At 64.3% G+C, this 20,432-nt stretch overlaps 1 protein-coding gene across 1 annotated transcript in view; it reads right to left on the reverse strand.

Annotated features, from left to right (window-relative positions):
• Positions 1-20,432, reverse strand: part of ZNF423 (zinc finger protein 423) — a 247,992-nt gene that overhangs the window by 186,054 nt on the left and 41,506 nt on the right. Inside the window, exon 2 of the mRNA XM_028534786.2 lies at positions 10,893-10,952. Coding sequence (XP_028390587.1) covers positions 10,893-10,952 — 60 coding nt within the window. The remainder of the gene's footprint in view (positions 1-10,892; positions 10,953-20,432) is intronic.

A 20,432-nucleotide genomic window follows, 5' to 3' on the forward strand; every position in this document is an offset into this window, starting at 1 on the left:
GCAAGGCTAAGCCGGGCACCACCGTTCAGGGAGATGGCGAGGGCCCGTAATTGTGCGCAGGCGCAGTCAGCAGGTAGGCGCGGCGATGCAGCTCCGCCCCGCGCCGGCCACGTGACCCCGGGCAGGACCCCGCCCCCCCCCCCCCCCCTGCCCCAGCCTCTCGAAGGCTCCACGTCCACACACAGGTGGCAGGTGTGGAGCACCCACTGTGGACATCGCGCTCCTCCAGACAGTCCAGGGGACGGGACCTGTGCACACGCCTGCCCCAGGGAGGCGGGTTCAAACCCCGAGCAGCCACTTACCAACCGGCAGACCTAGCTCTGCGGGAACGTGCTGCAAAAGCACACAAGGGCAAGGCTGGGGTATTGGGGCACAGGCTGGCAGCCCCCAGGGCCGTCCACAGCGGGGAGGGTGGCCCCGCCCAGGCTCTGGCCTTCCCTAAGGGGTGGGTCCTAGGCAGCCCAGCCCCAGGCCCCTGGGAGTCCCCCTGCTCTGTGGCTTTGCAGGAGTCAGGGGCTCTGGCTGGAATCCCAGGCTGGCCGACTCTCTTTGCTTTGTCTCTCCACATTTGGGGAAGGCATTTCCTCCTGCCCGGGCCCCGCGGGTCAGGTTTCCACCCAGATGGAAAGTCCCACCCAGGGGCCCCCAAAGGAGAGCTCACCATGGAAACTCCACAGGGTGCCCTGCCCGCCAGACACAGGGGCTGGGGCCGCCGGCAGGCCCTCGGGTGGAGGGGGTGGCCGGGCCCACAGTCCTGCCAGCCGGGAGCGGGGAGGGGCCTGGAGGGGCTCGGGGGCACGTCCAGAGTAAAGACGGGGTGCGTGTGTTGGGGGGTGCGTTTAGGCATGTATGTGCCCATGGAAAGACCCTGAGTTAGAAGCCTCCACCCTGAGTCCCCTTCCTCTTCCTGAGCCTCAGTTTCCCTGACTCTGCCCCTCCCGGAGGCTGGATGGCACACGGGTAAAATGAGTAAGTGCAATAATCCTGTAAAAAGTGGAAAGGGGGCGGGCACTACCGAATGAAAGCCCCCAGGCCCGACCCGCCAAACTGCAGTCTGGGCCCCGAAGGGACCTGGTGGGCGAGGTGTCTCCTGCGCGGCTGAGCTCCAGAGCTAAGGAGGTAAACCGCTCCCCAGGCCGTGTTCCAAGACCCCACGACTAGCGGGGAGGGGGGGCCTCAAAAAAGGGGGCTGCTTTCTGAGGGCAAAAACATCTGAAAAGCCCTGGCTGGGTTGCTCAGTGGGGGGAAGCACTGTCCCTCACACCAAAAGGCTGTGGGTTCAATCCCTGGTCAGAGCACATGCCTAGGTGGTGACTTCAATCCCCAGGAGGGGCACCCGTGGGAGGCAACCAACTGATGTCTCTGTCTCTGTGTCTCTGTCTCTCCTCCCGCCCCCTTCCTCCCTTCCACTCTCTCTCTAACATCAATGAAAATATCCTCAGGTGAGGTTTTTAAAAAACATCTTTTTTAAGAGCCTCCCCAAGACACACCGTGCCCACTGGCACGCCAAGGGCCCCTCCAGGTCCTACAGGACACAAATGCACTCGACTGGCGTAACCAGGCACCCGGCACAGCAGCCCGTGCCCCGGCCCAGGACGCAGAGGGCCGAGGCGGCCTCACCTCGGCCCACATCCCTCCAGGCCGTGTCACGTGTCCCTCACGGCTGGGGCGTGCTCTGAAGCCTGAACATGTTTCCAGGGTCAGTTGAAGAAAAATGTTTCTGTGTCATGTGCCAAATTGTTCCTGAGACACTGCCTGTTATGTGTGCATTGATTAATGAGGACACGCACAGTAAATTCCTCCATGTTTAGTGCCAGGGACCAACAGTCATCTGTCCCAAGCACTTGAAACAGACAGGTGGATATTTGGCCCTCCATCCTATTACACTTTTTGCCTGGGCTGCCAGGAAGCTCACCTGCACAGTGACCCTCACCTTAGGTTTCTGGCATAATTAGTTCTTTGGTCGATTATGTTAGCTGCCCAGTGACATGTGGGCCACCTCATCTCATTTCGTGAATAGTCTCCAGAACTGGCATTTATGGGGCACTTATGGTGTGCCAGGCACTGTGCTGACGTCTACACCCTCATTCCTGTAACAGTGTCACAGGGCTTCAGTACCCCACTTTACAGACCAGAAAGCTCGGTCCTGGGAAGGTGAATAGAGTCTCATGTCCAACCTCACAGCTAAGAGCCCACGGAGCTGCTGTGCAGTTACTGCTCACTGGGAGGCCCAGAGGACAGGCCGCCACCGCGTCCTTGTGGCCCAGCACGGCACCAAGAGGCGCCTGGTCATCAGGTGACACACGACATGGTGGCGAATCAAGGACTAACTAACACAAAGATCTGCGTACTTCAAAACCCATGTTCTGACCCATCTTTTCAGTCTTTAGGGCTTGCTAACCCTAACCCTGACCTTAGCCTTCAGCATAACCCTAAGACTGCATCTAAGCTCACTCCTAACACGATTCCAGATGAATCCATTAAGAACCAGTACACTGCTCCCTGCCTGACCTCGTCCTCAGCTCCGTAGGGTCGAGCACTCTGGCCACGAAGGCTGGGGGGGCAGAAACCGGCCCCTGGTGCAGATGGCAGGAGCACGTGGTGCACGGGAGGGAGAGGTCAGCGGGGACGGGGTCAGGTTACCCCTCCCCGGGGGGAGGCCCGGGCAGACCTGAGCAGGACAGGCCTCGGCCGGGCAGCCAGGCGCAAAGTGCGGCAGAGCGGGCACGCTACACTGGCCCAGCTGCCAGCAGCGGCAACTCTGACCTGGGAGGGCCGGCCCGGCGGGCGGGGAGGAGATGCCCAGCCTGCTTCCTGCCCATTTGCGGCTGGCCGGGAGCCCCGCAGCCAGCACAGGAAATAACAGGGGCCCCCAGAGGCCGCCCAGGAAGGCCCTGCTCTGAGGCCGCCCAGGGAGGGAAGGAGGCCATTGTCGGCCTTTGTTTCAGCTTCCCCAGCACCGCTCGGGCTCCGAGAGGCCCCTGGGGGCTACCAGAGCTCCCCCCCAGCCACAGCTGTCCAGCCTCCCCCAGCCCGACACCGGGGACAGGCCCACCCAGCCACGGACTCTTAAAGGGGCAGGTGCAGGGTGGAAATGAAGTCTCGTCCAAGTCGGGGGCGGGGGCGCCTCTGGGCCAGAGCCGGCCAGCCGGGCAGGCGGACAGGCAGATGGGCGCGGGGTCTGCGTCTCACCCGGCCAGCCCAGCGCCGGGCCCCGCAGCAGCAGGGGCGCAGATCTTTGGACGGGAAGCATGTCGGAGGCCCTGAGGGTGCAACAAAGAAACCAAAGAAAACAGAGAGCGAGGAGACGAGCCAGACATCTTGGGCAGCCGCCTGGGGGGAGCACTGTCCTCCTTCTGGAAGACAGACGTCCCAGAAGCAGGCTCTTTCTGCTCACGTGCGAGCCTGGGGCGCGGGGGGCTGGTGGGGGGGTGTGCGCATGTCCCGGTGTGTGCACGTGTTCGCAGGTGTGTGCGTATGTGTGCAGTGTACGGGTGGGCACACTCACACCTCCCTCCCTCGGTCCCGGGGGATGGGTTCCAGGACCCGCGGGTGCTCAAGGCCTTGTCCAAGGTGGCTCAGCGCCTGCACAGAACCATGCGTGCAGAGAGGCTGCGGCAGGGCGTGCCTGCCCATCGCTCTACTCTCCCGGGCTCTGCGCAGGGCGTGGCGCGCAGCGTGGGGCAAATTCAAGTTTTGCTTTTGGGAACTTTCCGGGATTTTTGTCCTGAACATCTCCGATGTGCAGTTGGTGGAATCCATGCTGTGAAACCACAGAGACAGAGGGCCCACTGTATATGCATGTATGTGTGTCTGTCTACACTTGTGTTTGCATGCATGTTACATGTTTGTTCACACATGTACACGTGTGAGACCTGGGGGAACACACGAATGAATGTCTGTCTCCGTGCACTGAGTCAGTGGGTGGTGGGGAGTATGTGTGAGTGTGTGTGTGTGTGTGTGTGCTGATGTGTGTGTACTCCCGTACGGGTGCATGTATGTGTAACTGTGTGTATGAATGTTGTGAGTGTGTGCTTCTGTTTGTGAGCCAGTCCCTGCATGTGTTGTGCACGCATGTGCTTGCTCACACGACGACCTGTCAGTCTGCACATCAGCGCTGCAGAGCACGCTCGGCCCGTGCCCGTCACCAGTCACCCACTCCCGCCCTGGCCCTGGTGGCCTCTCACGGACTTCGTGTCACCGTGACGACCTCGTGAGGCTCTCAGCACATCCCGGTGTAGGCCGGTCCGCAAGGACTCGCCGCGCCCCCCCTGAGGCCCAGTCACGGGGCGCCGGCAATGGCAGAGGGGGTCCCGGACTCAGACGAAACCAACACAGGTTCGAGTCCCTGCGCTGGCCCGCGGTGACGCGCCAGCTCTGAGACCCTGCACCGCCTCTCAACCCCTCCGAGCGTCTCCGGCTCGTGGGCGAGATGAGATGAGGCTTCCTCCCCGCTGTGGTTACGGAGGGCTCAACGAGATATAGCCTGGCACCAGATAATGCTCGCTAAATGGTTCTTATTTTTTTATTGGTACTGCGGTTGCCTGTAATAACAGCAAGCTGCCGAGGCCACAACAGAGAGCAAGGCAGACGCAGCCCCTGCCTCCGCCAGCTCGCAGGGCTCTCGGAGCCTGCGGCCCCGAGAAGCAGAAGAGCATAAGCAGAAATGTGGCCCGTTCACTGGCTTCAGTGTCGACGGGACGTGCGAACCGCCACCGGGCACGGCAGCAGCTGTCGGGTAAAGCACTCAGCCACGACGGAGGAGAGAACGGTCGGTGTGGGCAAGCCAGTGGCGTCAGTTAGGCAGGTTCAGCTCGACCCATGGCTGCGCGTGTGTGTGCTCACACGCATGCACACCCCCACACCTGCCTTACGCACAGGATTTTAAGAGGCTGAGATGACAACAGCCTAACTCGCCCCTACAGCTGCCGCAGCCTCCAGCAGGTCACCGGCTGGCGGAGCGCTGACCGTGCCCAGCCCAGGCACCGGGACCCGCAGAGCGCCCGCCCAGGAAGCTGGGGCCAGCCAGGCCGCGTGATAGGGCTGACCTTGGCCATTTCCTCCTGGGCACCGGCCCATGTCTGCACAGTCCGTGTCAAGCCCCGCCCAGGGAAGGGGCCTGATCATGTGACAGCCTCAGGGCCTTTCAGAGCAGACCCTGCCCACCAACATCCCCATGCCTCCCCAGCCCTTTCCTCCCGGGAAAGGAGCCGCACCCCACCCGCAGGGCCACCCCACCAGCAGGGTCGGCTGTGCAAGGAAGGTCCCCTGAGGACTCAGTCCCACCCCCGCCCTGCAAAGGAGTGTGTCAACGTCTAGAGGCTGCCACTCAAGACTAGCGGAGTCGGGGAGGGACCCCTCCATGTGCCACCAACAGTAAGAATGAAAATGCAGAGCACCGGGTGCCCCTATAGGAGGCAAGCGCTGACCCACGCGGATTCCCTCCTGCAGTCCTCACAGCGGCCCCCTGAAGCAGGGGGCTTTTCCCTGTCTCAGAGAAGCAAGCACAGAGAGTTCAAGCAACTTACACAGAGTCCCACAGCGAGCAAGTCTCTGACCTCCAGACTAATTCTCGCTCATCACCAAGGGAACAAAGAGCTGGCCCCGAACTGCCAAGGGCAAAGACAGAGGCGCAGGTGAAGTTCCCCACCTCGGCAAACACGCGCCAGGCACCTGCCAGGGACGGAGCCAGGGCCGGGCTCCAGAAGTACAGGAAGTCACCCACGGTCACTGCAGCAAGGGACCTGGGTCCCTGTGGAAGGAACGTCGCACCCGGGCAGAGGGCAGTGAGGGGCAGAGTCAGGGCAAGTCCCGAGGCTCGGGGGCACAAAGGAAGGCACGCTGATCGTGGCAGGACTGTCATGTATCATGGCACACTTCCTGGAGGAGGTGGCATCCAGGCTGAGCTCCACAGGCAGAAGCTCCAGCCAGACGAAGGCCAAGGGTAGCGGGTAAGAGGACTCAACCCACCCCACCCTTTCGGCCCTCGCTGCTCAGGGTGGGCTCGGCACGGACCCGCAGCGCCAGCGCCACTCCGGAGCCACAGCGAGAAATGCGGGATCTCAGGCCCCAGCCAGATGGCCACGTCTGCATCCTCACCGTAGCGCAACCAGCCAAGCTGCGTGAGTCTAAGTTGGAGCAGACCTGGCAGAAACCACACCTGGGCGACACCAGCAGCAGATCTCCCCGAGGTCACCAGGAACCATGTCACGTCCCACCCACACCCACACCCACACGCACCGGACTGAGGCCCTGGCGCCCACCCAGCCTTCAAGCCACGGGAGAACTGCTGACCTCACCACCTCCAGTGGGTCCTCCGGCCTCAGGCAGGGGCTGGCACTACGGGGACTCTGCCCTGTCCTCAGGGGGCACCCAAGCTTGGGGACCAGCTCTCCCTTTTTACTGACACCCCCGAAGAGCCCAGCCGCACCAGGAGGGGAGGGGAGGAGGGCCAGGGGGCGACGGCCCCAGGTCAACAGGGCTGGGGGCTGGCCACCACCGAGCCGAGAGCGCGGGCAGGACAGCGGAGCAGCCGCTGCCTCCGCGGAAGCCCCAGGTCCAGCCAGGGAGGCGGACCCAGCGAGCGGGTCCCACTCCACGGACGAGAAAGCGGCGGCCAGGCCAGAGGAGAGGGAAACGGAGTCAGAAAAGAGACACTGCCCACGCCGCCTCGCACACGTGCACGCGTGTGCACCGCAAGCCCCACACAGAGGAAGCGACAGGAGCGCAGCCCAGCAGGCGTCCCTGGCTGGTCCCGAGCCAGAGGAAAGGGTGGGCAGGAAACACCGCACCCCCCTCGGAGAACCGGTCCAAGCCAGCCCCAGGGGTCCCAGAGGCAGCACAGAGGGGCGCAGAGGCCCCAGGCCCCCCTGGGGAAACGAGCCAGGGCCGCAGCACCTGGGCGTGCACACGCACACACACACACACACAAGTGCGTACCCCTGGGTGCACGGGGCACAGATGCCCTACCTCGTGGACTGCTCACCATGGAAACAGAGTGTCCCCTCTCGGCTGCAGCCGCCACCTGAAGGCTGCAAGGCCTCCCGTGCCTGGGGAAGCAGCTCGAACAAAGGCGCAGCCCGGGCCGGCCTGGCTGGGGGTCCGCCGTGCAGACTGGCCGGCGCATGCCTGCCACGCTCCCCCGGTGAGCTCGGGGCCACCGCGCCTTCCTACCCAGCCTGCCTGGCTCCGCTTATCCCAATTCCCCATAGATGCCCCACCAGAGCTAATGAGAAACTCCCCAGCTGGCCCCATATAAAGACGCAATTCATAAGTCTTTAAAATGCTGGGAAATTCTACATCTATTTAGGACTTTTCTGCTCCTTTAAAATGTCCCCTGGTCCTCGTTGAGAAAAACGGCTGGGTTGGGGGCTCCAGCGCGAGAGGGGTGGCACGGCACCGCCGGCCGGAGCCGAAGGGCGCCGGGCAGCTCCTGGCATGGGCCCTGGGGGCATGGGGTGGGCCAGGATGTCCCCACTGGTGAGCCTGGGGGAGACCACTCAGGAAAGAACCGAAGTGAGGGGCCCGGTGGGCAGAAAGGCGACGGGGACCGTCCCTCCAGCCTTGATTTTGGGGCTGAGAGAACAAAAGGAAAAGGGGAGTCCCTAATAAAAACTCCGAAGGAGACAGGCCACCGCACCCAGACCCATCCCAGCCTCGCTCCTAGGGGCCCAAAAGTAATCGCAGCAGCGGCCCAGGTGTCCGACAGGGCAGGGCGGGTTCGGGCAGGACACCAGCGCCCACCCACCCGGTACCAGCGACAGCCACAGAGGCAGCCAGGCCGGTGGGTCGGGTCGGGCCGGGCCAGGCCCCCCATCACTGTCAGGGCGCAGACAGGGTGGGCCAGGCTGTTCCCGGGGGCGGCGGTGCAGAGTCCACATGGGGTGGGGAGCCAGGGGCGAGCACGGAGCGCGCTGGGCGTTCTGCTTCTTTAGCGGGGCTCCTCATCACGCACCCAGGGCCGGGGGCAGGGGGAGGCGCCGTGAGAAGCCTGCACCCTGGGCAGGCTGGGCCCCCACACCGAGGGGCTGCCCCTGCCTGCAGCCCCGCACTCCTCCTGCTAAAATGCCCTGCACCCACCCTGCTCGACTCGCCCTGCATTCATTCGTCTGCTCTGACGAGCCAAAGACCCTCCATGGCCACCCAGAGTCCCGGACCACCAGGGAGCCTCCCCAAGTCCCCACGATGCCACAGCGTCCAGTCTCTGAGCAGCTGCCCCCCGCCCAGGGCCAGGCACTGCAGAGGTTAAACCCCAGGCTCTGGCTGCAGGAGGACTTGGGTTCGAGTCCCGCTCCCCAGCGCGCTGGCTGGGACCGTGGGTCCGCTACTGTGCCGCGCCAGCCTCCCTCCCTCTCCTGCCAAACGAGGCTGGCGATTCCCAGCCGCGGCGCCAAGCGGGGCCCGGGAGGCTTTGCTCCCCCATAATCTTCCTTGGCACCTGCCCCCATTCTCAGATGCGGCCAAGTGACATTTTCTCAACTTAATGAAAAGCGTTACACGAAAGCACCGTCAGCCAGGCCTTTGGCCCTGTCTCCCACCAGATGGCCGCCCCGGAACCAGCCCAGGGGAGACGCTGGAGGTGCTGCTGGCAGCGGCACCCCCCTCATGGGGCGGGCGTGCTGGCCCGGCCTGGCACGCACCGAGAAAGTGTTCGTAAATGTGACCCCCCCTCCCCCGCCGCCAGGGCAGCCCCCCCCACCCCCCGAGCTGATCGACTGGGCCCCGCCACCCAGGACTCGGGCCATCTCTCGAGCTCCACGCTCAGGGGGCGCAGGCTGCCTTGCACAGCCCAGGCCCAACACAACGCGGAGGGCCAGCTTCTCACGGGCACGCGCCAGAACACCGCCAGACTGGGCCCAAGGAAACCACAACCCGCTGCCCGGATGCGCGCAATCCGGGGCCCGGCCACTCGGCCTTCCCTTCCCCATCTCCTGGCAGAACACCCAAAGCCGACGGGCACCGCAGAGCCCCCGAGGGCAGCAGGGGCGCAGAGCAGCCCAGGGCCCTCTCCCCTCTCCCCTCTCTCCCCGCACACACGTGTGCTCAGATGCCGCCACCCCTCGAGCTCCCGAGAGGCCTGAGGGTGGCCGTTCCACTCGAACTGGAGCCCCCAACCCCTGGCACCACCCCGCCTTCTGCACGGGACAGACACCTCCACACCTCAGGGAGGCCGCCCAGGGCTCTCCACCCCCCACGACCCCTGCCACTCCCCTCCTTCGGCCCTCTGCCGTCCCGTCTGTCCTCACTGCCCCCAGCACCCCTGGAAAGGCAGCTGGGAGGCAGGGCCTCGCGTGGACACCGGCAGGCCGGGCGCGGTCCTGGCCTGGGGCTGGGAGCATGGTAGTATTCCTCCCCAGCACTGGCGGCCAGTCTGAGCCCACGCACCCACGGCAGTCAGGGCGCCTGGAGGACACGAGGAGCCCGGCAGTCTGGCTCCAACCACGGCGGGTGCGTCTGCGCACACAGGCGGGGGCGGGACAACGCTGCACAGCCCCTTCTCCCCTCCTTCCCAGTACGGACCCCGCGATGTGGCCTGACGTCGGCCTCTCCTCCCGAGAACTGGAGCACCCCCGTTCTGGCTTCAGATGAGACCCACCTCCCCCAAGGAGGCGGCCCCTGCAGACACAACAGTGCCCCAGCCTGGGTCAGCCAGGACCCCACCGGGACCCTCCAGCTCTCCCAGCAGCGTGTGGGTCCCGCGGGAAAGAGCACTGGCCTGGGAGTCCGGGGGCCCGGTGCGAGTGCCGGCTCTCCGCTGCCCGTCTGCTCCGGCCAGGGCTCACCAGCGTTCTCCAGACTCCGGCCACTGCAGACCCCCCTCACGGTGTCTGCCGCCTCCCGGCGCTATGGGCTGTTTCTCAAAACTTTGCCGACTTGGTTTTCTCACTTCCCCGACTGGAGCATCATCTTAAGGCACAAATAACCACAACACCACAGATGCGACGTGTGACCCATTCAGGAGTTACATGTCTTCAGAGCTGCCTATCTGGCGAAGCTCCCTCCCTGCCTCAGTTTCCACAGCTGAACGAAGAGAAGTTTGGACTAAACGACTCCTGGTAGGTTTCCTCCAGCCCAAAATTCCACAAGACAACACCAGCCCCAGCGCCCCCCACAGGGTCAGAGCCAACCGCTCAGGATCCCAGGGCAGGGGACAGGCACCTGCCGGGCAGCGAGCCAGCGCCCAGCTCCCAGGCGAGGCGCTGGCCAGGTGCTGGGCCAGCAGAAGAGCCGCCGGCCAGAAGTTTCCGAGGACCCCCCCAAGCCAGTTCCAAAGTACAGAGCCGCACCCTTAGAAAAACCCCCTTCGCCCACCTCTTTTTAGAGCCGGGGAAACTCGGGCACAGCCAGGGAGCTCAGGCAAAGGCAGGACTGAGCTGAAACCCACTCCCCCGACTGCCCCGTCACCCCATCACCCCACAGTGGCCACGCATGCTCCAGTCTGAGCTTCTCCTCCCCCCTCCCCCGGAGGCGTGGGCTCAGGTCTGCCGGCTGGCCGGAGGTCAGAGCCGCCCCTCCGGGGACGGGACGGCAGGGGTTCTGACTTCACAGGAGCCCACATGTCCCCCCGACAGTGGCTTTTGCGCAATTAGACTGGAGTGGGTGTGCCGTGACACCCACGCAGCAGGGACACCGTGGCCCTTCTGAACGCACCCACAGGGGGGCAGAGGGTGTGGCCCTTAGAGAAGCAGGCCGTACTAGTCTCCATGCACAATAGGTTTTATTGACCATATGGAACTGATACCAACGTCGTGTTGCTCCGGCAGTCTGGGCCGGAGACAGAACACTGCAGGGAGGACGGGGTTCCCATAACCACCTGGGTGGCTTGGGCGTTCCTGAGCCCGGCCCCAGGGCTCCCAGCGAGCCCCTCCCGCCCCCAGGCCGGGGCCACTTACCTGAGGCCGTCACAGAGGAGTCCCAGGCCAGCGAGAAGTCCGAGGCCTCCCCTTCTTCGACTGCAAGAGAGAACAGAGATGGGCCGGTGAGTGCGGACGCTGCGCGAGCAGGTCCCCGGGTGGGGGGTCCCCATCACACCGCGACCAAGGGCGGCGGCCGGGCCTCCCCAGCGGCCTGCACTCGTTTCCCTCGGGAAACAGAACACAGCGCGCAGCGCCCGTGAGGGCTGGGCCCACCCCTTGCCCCTGGCAGACATCACCAGTCGATCACCGCACCGTCTCCAACCAGGAGCAGCCCTGGACTCCTTCGCCGAGATCCAGAGCCCGAGTCTCCACCCGAGGCGGGGCCCTTGGCCACGGGCGGGAAGACCGCGCCGCCTCAGGCGTCTCCCTGACCCTGCAGACGCCGTCCTCCCGCCGACGGCCCCAACCCCACCACCGCTCAGACGCGACGGCTTTCTCCCAGACCCCCAGAAACGAGCCAGGCCACGGTCAGAGGTGGGCAGAGTGCGGGGTGCTACTCTGCACCCTGAGACTAGACCCCCAGAGCGGCCTCAGGACAGGCTGAGGGCACCTCTCCGGAGGTCAGCTGTCGGGTCACAAGCCAGTGACATCGGAAAGCTGCTCACCGCGCCACGCCGCCCCCACAGCTCATCCCAGGACACAGCCGGACGGCAGCGACGTGTCCCCACGGCCCACACCCCAGCATGGAGGCCAGGCGGGTGGGGACAGAGGCCCCCGTGCACCAGGAGGACACGGGGGAAACTCTGTGACTGCATAAGAAGGCCCTTGTCCCGGAGTGAACCCAGAGAGGCACAGAGTAATATTAACGCCGGGCTGTGGGCTCCGTCAAACGGCACTTCGTGGAAGCCACAGACGCGCATGCACGGCGTTGTCCAGGTCTGACGGCCCGCTCCGGGCCGCCCCCAGCAGGCGGGAGCCGCCAGGTGCCGGCCAGGGCCGCAGGCGAGGCGGGGACTACGCTGGGCGCGTCTGGGGCTTCCCTGCACCCAGAGAGGGGGAGGGGCGGGCGCCAGTCTCCCAGCTGGAAAGTCTGCACGGCCTTCGGGCGGCCGCCCGGGACCCTCCGATTCGAACATCGCTCCTGCCACCACGGCCCAGCGGGTCCTCGGGGGACGTCACTTCGCTGTAACAACGGTGACGTCCCACAGGAACTTGACGCTCGTGGCAACTAGCTGACAGTAAAGCTGCTTGCCTTCCACGCGGCTTCACTCAAAAGCGCAGAACCTACGGCTGACGTTAAGCAAGGACTTTACTCTGGGGCGCCCAGGACGCTGTCCCAAACCCCGGACCGCAGGCACAGCAGCCCCGCCCACCGGCCCCACGCAGGGCAGGTGCACAGCGTGCGGGGCAGCCGAGCCCTGCGGAGCGAGCCGCTGCCTGTGGCAGATGCTGGGGTTCAAGTCCCGATTCTGCCTCTAACTCGAGGCACGACCCTGGGCAAACGCTTTCACCTCTAGGCGTCAGTTTTCCCACCTCCGACGTGGAGATGACCACCAACACCCGTGCCCTGGGACTGTGAGGAGGACTCCATAGGGTGGTGGCTGCCGCCTGCAGGGGCAGTGGTCCCAGCACTGGGCCGGGGGCGGAGGGGGGCGGGGTGGGAACAGCTCTCGGAATTCACGGTCTGGCTCCGCCCACTCGCTGCGCCTCCCCATCCGCCACCATCTTACCGCCCGCGCCGGAGCCTCGCGGAACGTGCTCTCTAACCCCCGGGCACAGCCAGAGGACGGGACCAGGAATGCCCAGGAAGACGCCTCCCTTCTCCAAGCGCGCACCCCGGGAGCAGAAACCCAGAATCCAGACAGTGGAACGCAGAGAGGCGCTCGGGCCGGGGGCGGAGCTATCCTTTCCCCCCGGCTACTGACAGCTGCGGTGGCGGGCAAGGCCTGGCAGCAGGCAGGGCTGATGTCCCCCGTCAGCGGACTCGGACCGCCAGCCTCCGAAACGCCAGTGGGTAGAGCCCACGGCAATCGGGAGCCAATTCCGAGCCGCGCTCCCTGCCACACCGAACACGGGTTTCCTCCGAGCTTCACCCTTGACGTGCGCGTGCGTGCGCGCGCGTGCATGAGGGTACGTGTGCGCGCTTCTGTTAGGGGGCGGCTGACAATCTGTGAGGCGGCCCGGCTGCCCTTGCGTCGGACCCTCTTCCACCAGGTCTGTGCGGGGCCCTACCCCGCGGCCACCACAGGTACCAGGTCACGGATGCAAGACCCCAGAACTCACCGTGCCCTTAAGTGTCCCCCAGGCATCACGACAAACAGCCCCACACTTGGGCTCACTGGATGCTCTTTGCTGGAGACGCGCGACCTCCCCACGCAGGGAACTGCGGGGTATCCCCAAGGTGCCGAGTCCCTCCCCCCCTCCCAGCGATCTGGCTTCAGCCATCACAGAAAGATGTGAAAACGCCGGCCATTCAGGAGCCCTGGGGAGCGCGCCAGGCTCCGTCCGCAGGTACACAAGCCTGCAGAGGTGGGAGGATCAGGAGAGCGACAGGAAGTCCGAGGTGGCAGACGTCACCTCGGGGGAGCGGCCGCACCTCCCTCCAGCATCTCTGGACCCACGTCCCTCCCCGTGGGCCTACTCGCCGAGTGACCTGGGCGTGACCGCCTCTTCCCGGGGCGGCTCGCATCCCCCACTCAAGCCCCGTCCCCTGACCCTCGCTCTGATGTTTGAAGGGACACACCCCCCCCATCCTGCGTACCTTCTCGATGAGAAAACGTGCCGCCCCACCACCCCGCCACCACTGCCCGGGGCCCCGGGCTCCCTGACACTGAGACAGGGAGAGGGTGTCCCTTCCCTCCAGCCGGCCCCTTCTGCCCAGACTGGTCCCCAGCGGGGTGAGGGCGGGGGCAGCGGGCAGAGGAGGAGGCCCCCCCACAGCCGCAGCCAGGCAGTGCAGAGCCGGCTGCCGCAGAGACACGGTGAGCCCCGTCTCAGCCTGAGCATCTCGGAGGAAGCCCGGGTAGCACAGTGGCCCATGGGGACGACACCCATCAGCTAGGATGCACACTCTCACCCTGCAAGGGGGGGACACAGGGACGCCCACTCCTGTGAGTGACCAGCATCTGGAAGCACGGGGTGGGGTGCACAGGCCAGTGTGTAGACGGGGGAGGGGCACAGGGTGAGTGTGAGCGAGTGTGAGAGTGCACAAGGCGGGGTGCAGCTGCCAGCGTGCTCACAGGAGTGTGCCCGCACTGGAGGGGCCCTGAGCCTACGAGCCAGGGCTCTGGGCTGTGTTCAGAAGGACCCGAGGCTCAAGCTCCATGTCCTCCCTCCACTCTGCCATCGCGGGTTGTGGGTGGCCGGCTGCCACACGGGAGTAAAGAGCCGGGGAGCTTCACCTGATGCCGGCCCCCCGCCCAGAGAGGGCCCCTGAGCGACTCCACTCCCTGCCCTGAAAGTGCCGCAGCTCGTTCCCACAAGCTAGGATGGCCCTGCCACCATTGAGGACACGCTGGCGAGCCCCACGGCCCACGTGCTGGGCCTCTGGGCCTGGGTAATCCCAGGCCCGGAACCGGTGGTCAAAGGCAGGCAGGACCTGGGCTGGCGGACCGGCACAGGGCAAGGGCAGGAAAGCTGGGGACAGGGTCAAAGGCCAGCAGCGCTGGGGCTGAGCAACAGACAAACCGACCACCAACCTGAGGGCCGGGCGAGGCCTCCGGCAGGTCCCAACGGGACCTCGCCTTCCCCGACATCCTCGCCAGGGCCACCTGGCTTCGGGAGCCCAAGAAGGCTCCGCCCCTGCATGTCAGCTTCCAGACAGGTGTGCGGATAGGCGTGTTCCGGAGAAAAGGATCCACGGTTTTCATCGAAAATTTCTAGAACATTCTCCCCCCTTTTAAAAAGGTGTAAGAGCCACTGGACTGATGGATTTATTTTGGGAGTCTCTTCAGCTGGCCCCATCTCCGTGGTGTCCCAAGGTCTGAGGGGACCTCTGTGCTCTGCTGGCTCTGGTCCCAGGGATCGCCCCACCCTTTGGAGAGGGTGGGGCCCACTCTGGCCCTGATGGAGCCCCCCCAGAGGCACCCCTGTCCCCAAAGAGGTGGCGGGCAGGCCGGAGGCACGCAACCACTGCCTCTCTCCCCGGCTCAGCCGCAGGCAAACCCTCTCACCCACACCAGGCGGGGCCGGAACAGGTAAAGGACGCACGGAGGGCCCAGACCCTCAATGTCAAACAGGAAATCAAGTGTGGCAGCTCCTGACTTGGTCCTCAGCCACCTACGGAGTAAAAAAGCAGCAGGTGGGGAAGACCGCTGTACAGGGTGATGCCGAGTGCGCACAGCACAGGGGCGGGGCACGGGGCGTGGGGCAGAGGGACAGAGGACACGGACACTGAGCCCACACTTGGCCCACCCAGCTGCAGCGTGTCCTCACACAGGGCTGTGAGCACCCAGAGTTCCCTTATCTCACGGTGGCCCAGATTCAGCACCTTTTCCTTTCTGTAAGTTTCTGACATAAGTAACCCACTCAGTATTCCAATAGGAAATACACATGAGCTAAAATGAGGAAACCAAAAGCACAAGTTTTTCCGGGTATGAATACACTGTTACCACTTTCCAGAGGGTCGGAACAATGCACGCCGGGACTGAGCAACACAAACTGCCCTGAAACTTTCTAACCGAGCAACACGCACAGAGTGTCTGTTCACATCACAAACAGCGGACAGACAGACGGCTTCCTGGCTTCGCCCGATCACAGGAGGCTCGGGGCTCATTTAACCGATGCCCTGTTGCTGGGCACAGGGGCTACCTCCACCTGTGAGACCCGCCCACACATCCCAGGTGGCCACAAGCCGCGTCAGTGGCCTTTCCCGGGATGAGCCCCCAGCAGCAGGGCTGCTGGACGACGGTCCACCCGGTGTCAGGCCCCTGAGACACACGGCCGACGTGCATTTGGCCATTTCCACCTTTCATACGCATCGCATGTCTCATCCAGGTGACCCACGACGATGAGCCAGGTACTACGAGAGGTGAGAAAGGGCTTTGGACTTGAACCCTCAGCTACTAGACTGCGAATTCCATAGTGGCACGCTTTCCCAGCACTGAGACCCTCGAGGGCTGGCACACTGCAGGACCTCGGGGAATGAACGAATGCATGAATGCATGAATGAATGAACGAGCAAACATACTACGGCATGTCGGAGGATGCAAAATTAATTCAACTCTCAGAGCCAGACAGAGACTGCCAGAAACAGTAAGGACCCGGACAGCAGACGCACAGGAGCGGGCGGAGGCCGGGGAAGGTGCAAGGCACACCCCGGGGCGGCAGGACCACGGCCACCCACAGCTCAGAGCTCAGCGGCGGGGGCCTGTCTGTCCCCAGTCCCGGCCCCAGAGAAGGCTGGGGGAGGGGCCCGCAGAGAGGCAGGACAGTTTCCACTGCGACCGAGATGAAAGGCTGGTTTCCTTTCACGCTAACGTGGAAATCCCACTGGAGAAAGAATGATGATCGTGGATGAAAATCTTAAAACTCTGTCAGTCTCTCTTCTCAGGTAAATAAAAATGTTCCTGCTCCAAGATGAAGTTCAGGAAAATCAAATCAAGTTGCATTCGCCGCAGCAAGGACACTGAAAAGCAGGAGAAATCTGAGGCAGCCCCGCCCCCAGGCACGGCCTGCCCGACCCACCCGACCCGGCACTGGATGGTGCCTGTGGGGAAAGCCAGCCTCAGGCCCAGGGCTCCGAGCTCCTCGCCCGAGCCCCCAGGGCCGGCCTGACCGTCGGCCGCAGAGCCATCCTTTCCCCTGGTCAGAAACACTGCTCAGAGCTCAGGCCCACCTCCTCCCAGAAGCTCTCCCTGACCACCCTGGGCCTGGACTGAAGTTCCCGTCTGCAGCTCGGGGTGGTCACACAGCAAGATGCCTCAGGGCCAAGTCCCAGTCGCTACGGTTTGCTGTGTGGCCTGTGCAACTCAGGTCACCTCTCTGTGCACAGCGACCCTGCAAGGTAGCTTCAACGATAAAACCAGACAGCACTTAAAAGGTGTACGGTCCAGAGCCTCATACCCAGACGCCTGGCAAAGGGAAACCTTGACCTACAGCGTCACGGGCAGCCCCTGATGGCACCCTCGGCCCTTCAGGGACACCCTCTGCCTCCTCTTTCTCCCGCCCTGCAGATCACCCCCCGAGCATCAGTGACGCCGGAAACAGCGCTCACTTGCCCTCTTCACACACCTGTCTCATGCATGTGTACCCTCCCCGGGGTCCGGCACGGGGTGGGGGGTGGGCCCATTTTACAGATGGGAAAGCAGGACCTAAGCACAATTTTTAAGTGGGCCGAGTTGGAAATTGCGTGAGCAATGGGAGGGAGAGCCCACACGGCAGCCGGTCTGCGCAGCCCCGAGGTCGCTCGCTGACCGCCACCCGGCCTGCCTGTCTCGCCCTGAGCTGAGCACATGCACTGACCGGCGGAGCCTCTGGGCCTCCCAGCCCGGCCGGAGCAGCTGCAGCTGCAGCTGGGGGTGAAACGACTCCCCTTTCAGGGCCCCGAAGAGACGGGTCTGGGAGGCCCCCGTGGAGGCCCGCGCTGGGCGTGCGAGCCCCGGTCATCACCAACCATCCCTCCCGCCCGCCGTCCGACCCAGGGCGAAGTCTTCCCCTCTCGGAGTCCCGCCCCCCGCCTGGGCAGCGGGCACGGTGAAATCCCCATCTGTTCGGGGGACAAAGTGGAACACCCCTGCCAGGAGCTGAGCCCGGGGCCCGGCCCGTCCTGAGCGACACGAAGCAAGACTGTTGTTTCCGCGCCGCAGCAAATGCAGTCAGGGTCAGGCAGCTCCCTGCAAAGTCTCTGCCTGGGCCCCCGCCTGCCTGGGCCTTCACCTGGAGGGGGGCCGGCCCCCCCGGCTGCCCTCGTGTTCAATCCCGTCCCTCCCAGAGGCGAAGCTCCCCATTCACTCACACACACACACACACACACACACACGTCGTTTCCTGCCGTCGCCCGCGCACGGTTCTGGTTTACGAGACCAGAACCAGTCTCATTAGCCAGAACCTCGCAGCACGTAAACGCGGGTTTACGACGGGGTCTGCCTCCCGCGTCCCGTCTCCGGGGCAATGCCGGGTTCTCGCCGGCCAGCTGTCGCCCACCAGCAGAAGGGGACAGAGCCGGGGCAGGCTCTGTGTGCACGGAGTGGCCACAGTCCCCCCCACACGGCAGGATGGAGTGACCCGCGGCGCGTGGAGCACCCGAAGGTGGGCCACGGGGGTCAAGGTTATCAGCCCAAGGTCCCAGACAGAAGGTGACAGACAGCAGCTGCCCACACCTGCCTGCTGCTCGGGGTGAAAAGGAAGGAGCAAGTGAGAGATCAGAATCCCACTCTCCCTTTTTTTTTCTCCCCACTTTTATTTGAAGAAAAGCACCGTAAAGTAAAAACTGAGATTTTTTTATGGCAACGTAACGACTCATCCTCTGTGCTAACGTCCTGTAAATAAACAGCAGAGCTTCGCTACACATGTGCTCAGGAAACTGAGTCTCTTACTGAAAACTGATGTGGTGTGCACATGTGTGTAAGCGTTTGCAGCTGGCTTTGCACACACACACACCAGCCGGCCCTCCATCCCCGTCTTCCTATCAAAAGCCCCAGGCCTTCCATGGGAATGAGCCGTAATGACCCTTTGCAAACATCTTGTAATTCCACACGACGTCCCGGGGGTCGGGGCGGCCACAATAATGCCTTACTGTTTAAGGAGCCCATACTTTTCATAAGTCTGATGTGGGAGGGGGACCTTTCCCTGGTACAGACGTGCTCCCCGGCACGGCCCCGCGGCCGGCCCACCCACCGTGCTTAGGAGGCCTTCGGGGGGCCTTGAGCGTCTCCACCTGGCCGCGGGCCCCACCAAGGAGGGCCTTACGTCATCCGAGTCTGCCCGACGCACCCCAGACGTCCACCATCACGGGGCGTGGCGGGAGTCCCCCGGAGCAGGCCCCCCTCCGGCTGGCAGGCACCTCCCCCCAGGAGCACACCCCCCCGGCACGAAGAGTTAGAGGACACTGTTCCTCGTGCCAGCCCCCTTCCACTGATGCGCCGGCCTCCTCTGAGCAGCTCTGCTGCCTACGAAATCGCACGTCGGTGAGCTAGTAACAATATTCCTAACAGATATGAGAATAAACACATAAGGTAACACTTTCCTCGCAGACGGTAGATGCACACAGAGTTACAGAGGGGGAAACTCGTTCATCTGTGAGCCACCCGAGCCACCGCAGGGTTCGCACGGTTCGGGAATGCAGAACGCCACATTCTGGGGACGTGGGCGTGTGCGGTGCTGGTGACCTCTGGTGAATGAATGAATGAATGAATGAATGGAGCCAGAGGGAGGGAGGGGAGGAGGGAGGGAAGAGAGGAAAGTGGGAAGGAGGGCACACCCTCTTCACTTCCTCCCAACCAAGTCACCGCGGTCAAGTTCAGGGGGCTCCGAGCGTCCGGTGACAAGGGCAGTGCTGGGCAGAGGATGGCAGGCGACACGCCAACTACCAACTCTCCCCCCCACACGAGGCTCATCAGCCCACTGTGGCCGTGAGCGGAGGAAGGAAAATCTTTGACACGTACAGCCGCTTCCCAAGTACCGCCTGCCACCTCCCCGCGCCGGGGCCCAGGCTATAGCCCCCACCACCACGCCAGCACCGGGCCAGGCAGGGGAGAACCAGCCTGGGAAGGGCTCGGGGGAGCCCCCCCTGCCCCCGAAGGCAGGCGGCCCCCCAGGCCCCGGGGTTGGCCCAGAGCCCTGGGAGGGGGCACGTCCCTGGGCGGGGGCACGCTGAGCCTCCCCACCCGACCACATCTGTCTCGCCCCGCAGCCCTGCGGGGCCCAGCACTTGCCAGATGCAGGCCGCCCGTGGGGAGCGAGTTCATTTTCCTCGCGTCCTGTGACAATGCTTGGCTGTGCTTATTTAACTTTCTGCTTTGGGTGGGGGAGAGATGGGCCAGGAAACACGGCTGGCTCCCTCCGATCGCAGCGCGGCAGCCCACACATCACGAGAGGACACCCACACTGAGACGCTCCCCCGGCGCCCTCCGAGGAAAACACATCTGGCCCGCTGCTGGCGGGCCGGCCTCGGCCTCGGGGCCCGAGGAGGCCGGCGGGTGCACACACCCCACTGCACCCCCCCCACCCCCCCGCCAGGGGCCAGGCCCCTCCTGGACAAGCTCTCAGGCAGCCCTCCGCCAGGCAAACACCTCGGACAGGTTTCGGTTGACTCGATGGCAGGGCCCGTAGGTGGCAGAACTACAGCTGGCACCAGGTCCCTCTGCCCCGGAGGACCCAGGAGAAGGCTCCTCGGGGCCCACCTCCATCCGGCACCTGCGCACACAGGCGCCGCCCTGCTCTCCGTGGGGCGCGCCCCGGCGCCCAGAGGGGACAGGGGCCGGTCTGGGTGGGTGTACACAGCCAGGAGAAACCGCTGACACTCCCTGCTCTTAGAGACTAGGTTTGAGGCATCTACCAAGCCCGGTGGCACCTGAGGCATGCCCTTGAGGGTGGTGACTAGGACACTAGGGGCCTGGGGCTACAGTGTCCGTCCAT

This window comes from Phyllostomus discolor, chromosome 12 (genome assembly GCF_004126475.2).
Source record: "Phyllostomus discolor isolate MPI-MPIP mPhyDis1 chromosome 12, mPhyDis1.pri.v3, whole genome shotgun sequence".
Classification (NCBI taxonomy): Eukaryota; Metazoa; Chordata; class Mammalia; order Chiroptera; family Phyllostomidae; genus Phyllostomus; species Phyllostomus discolor.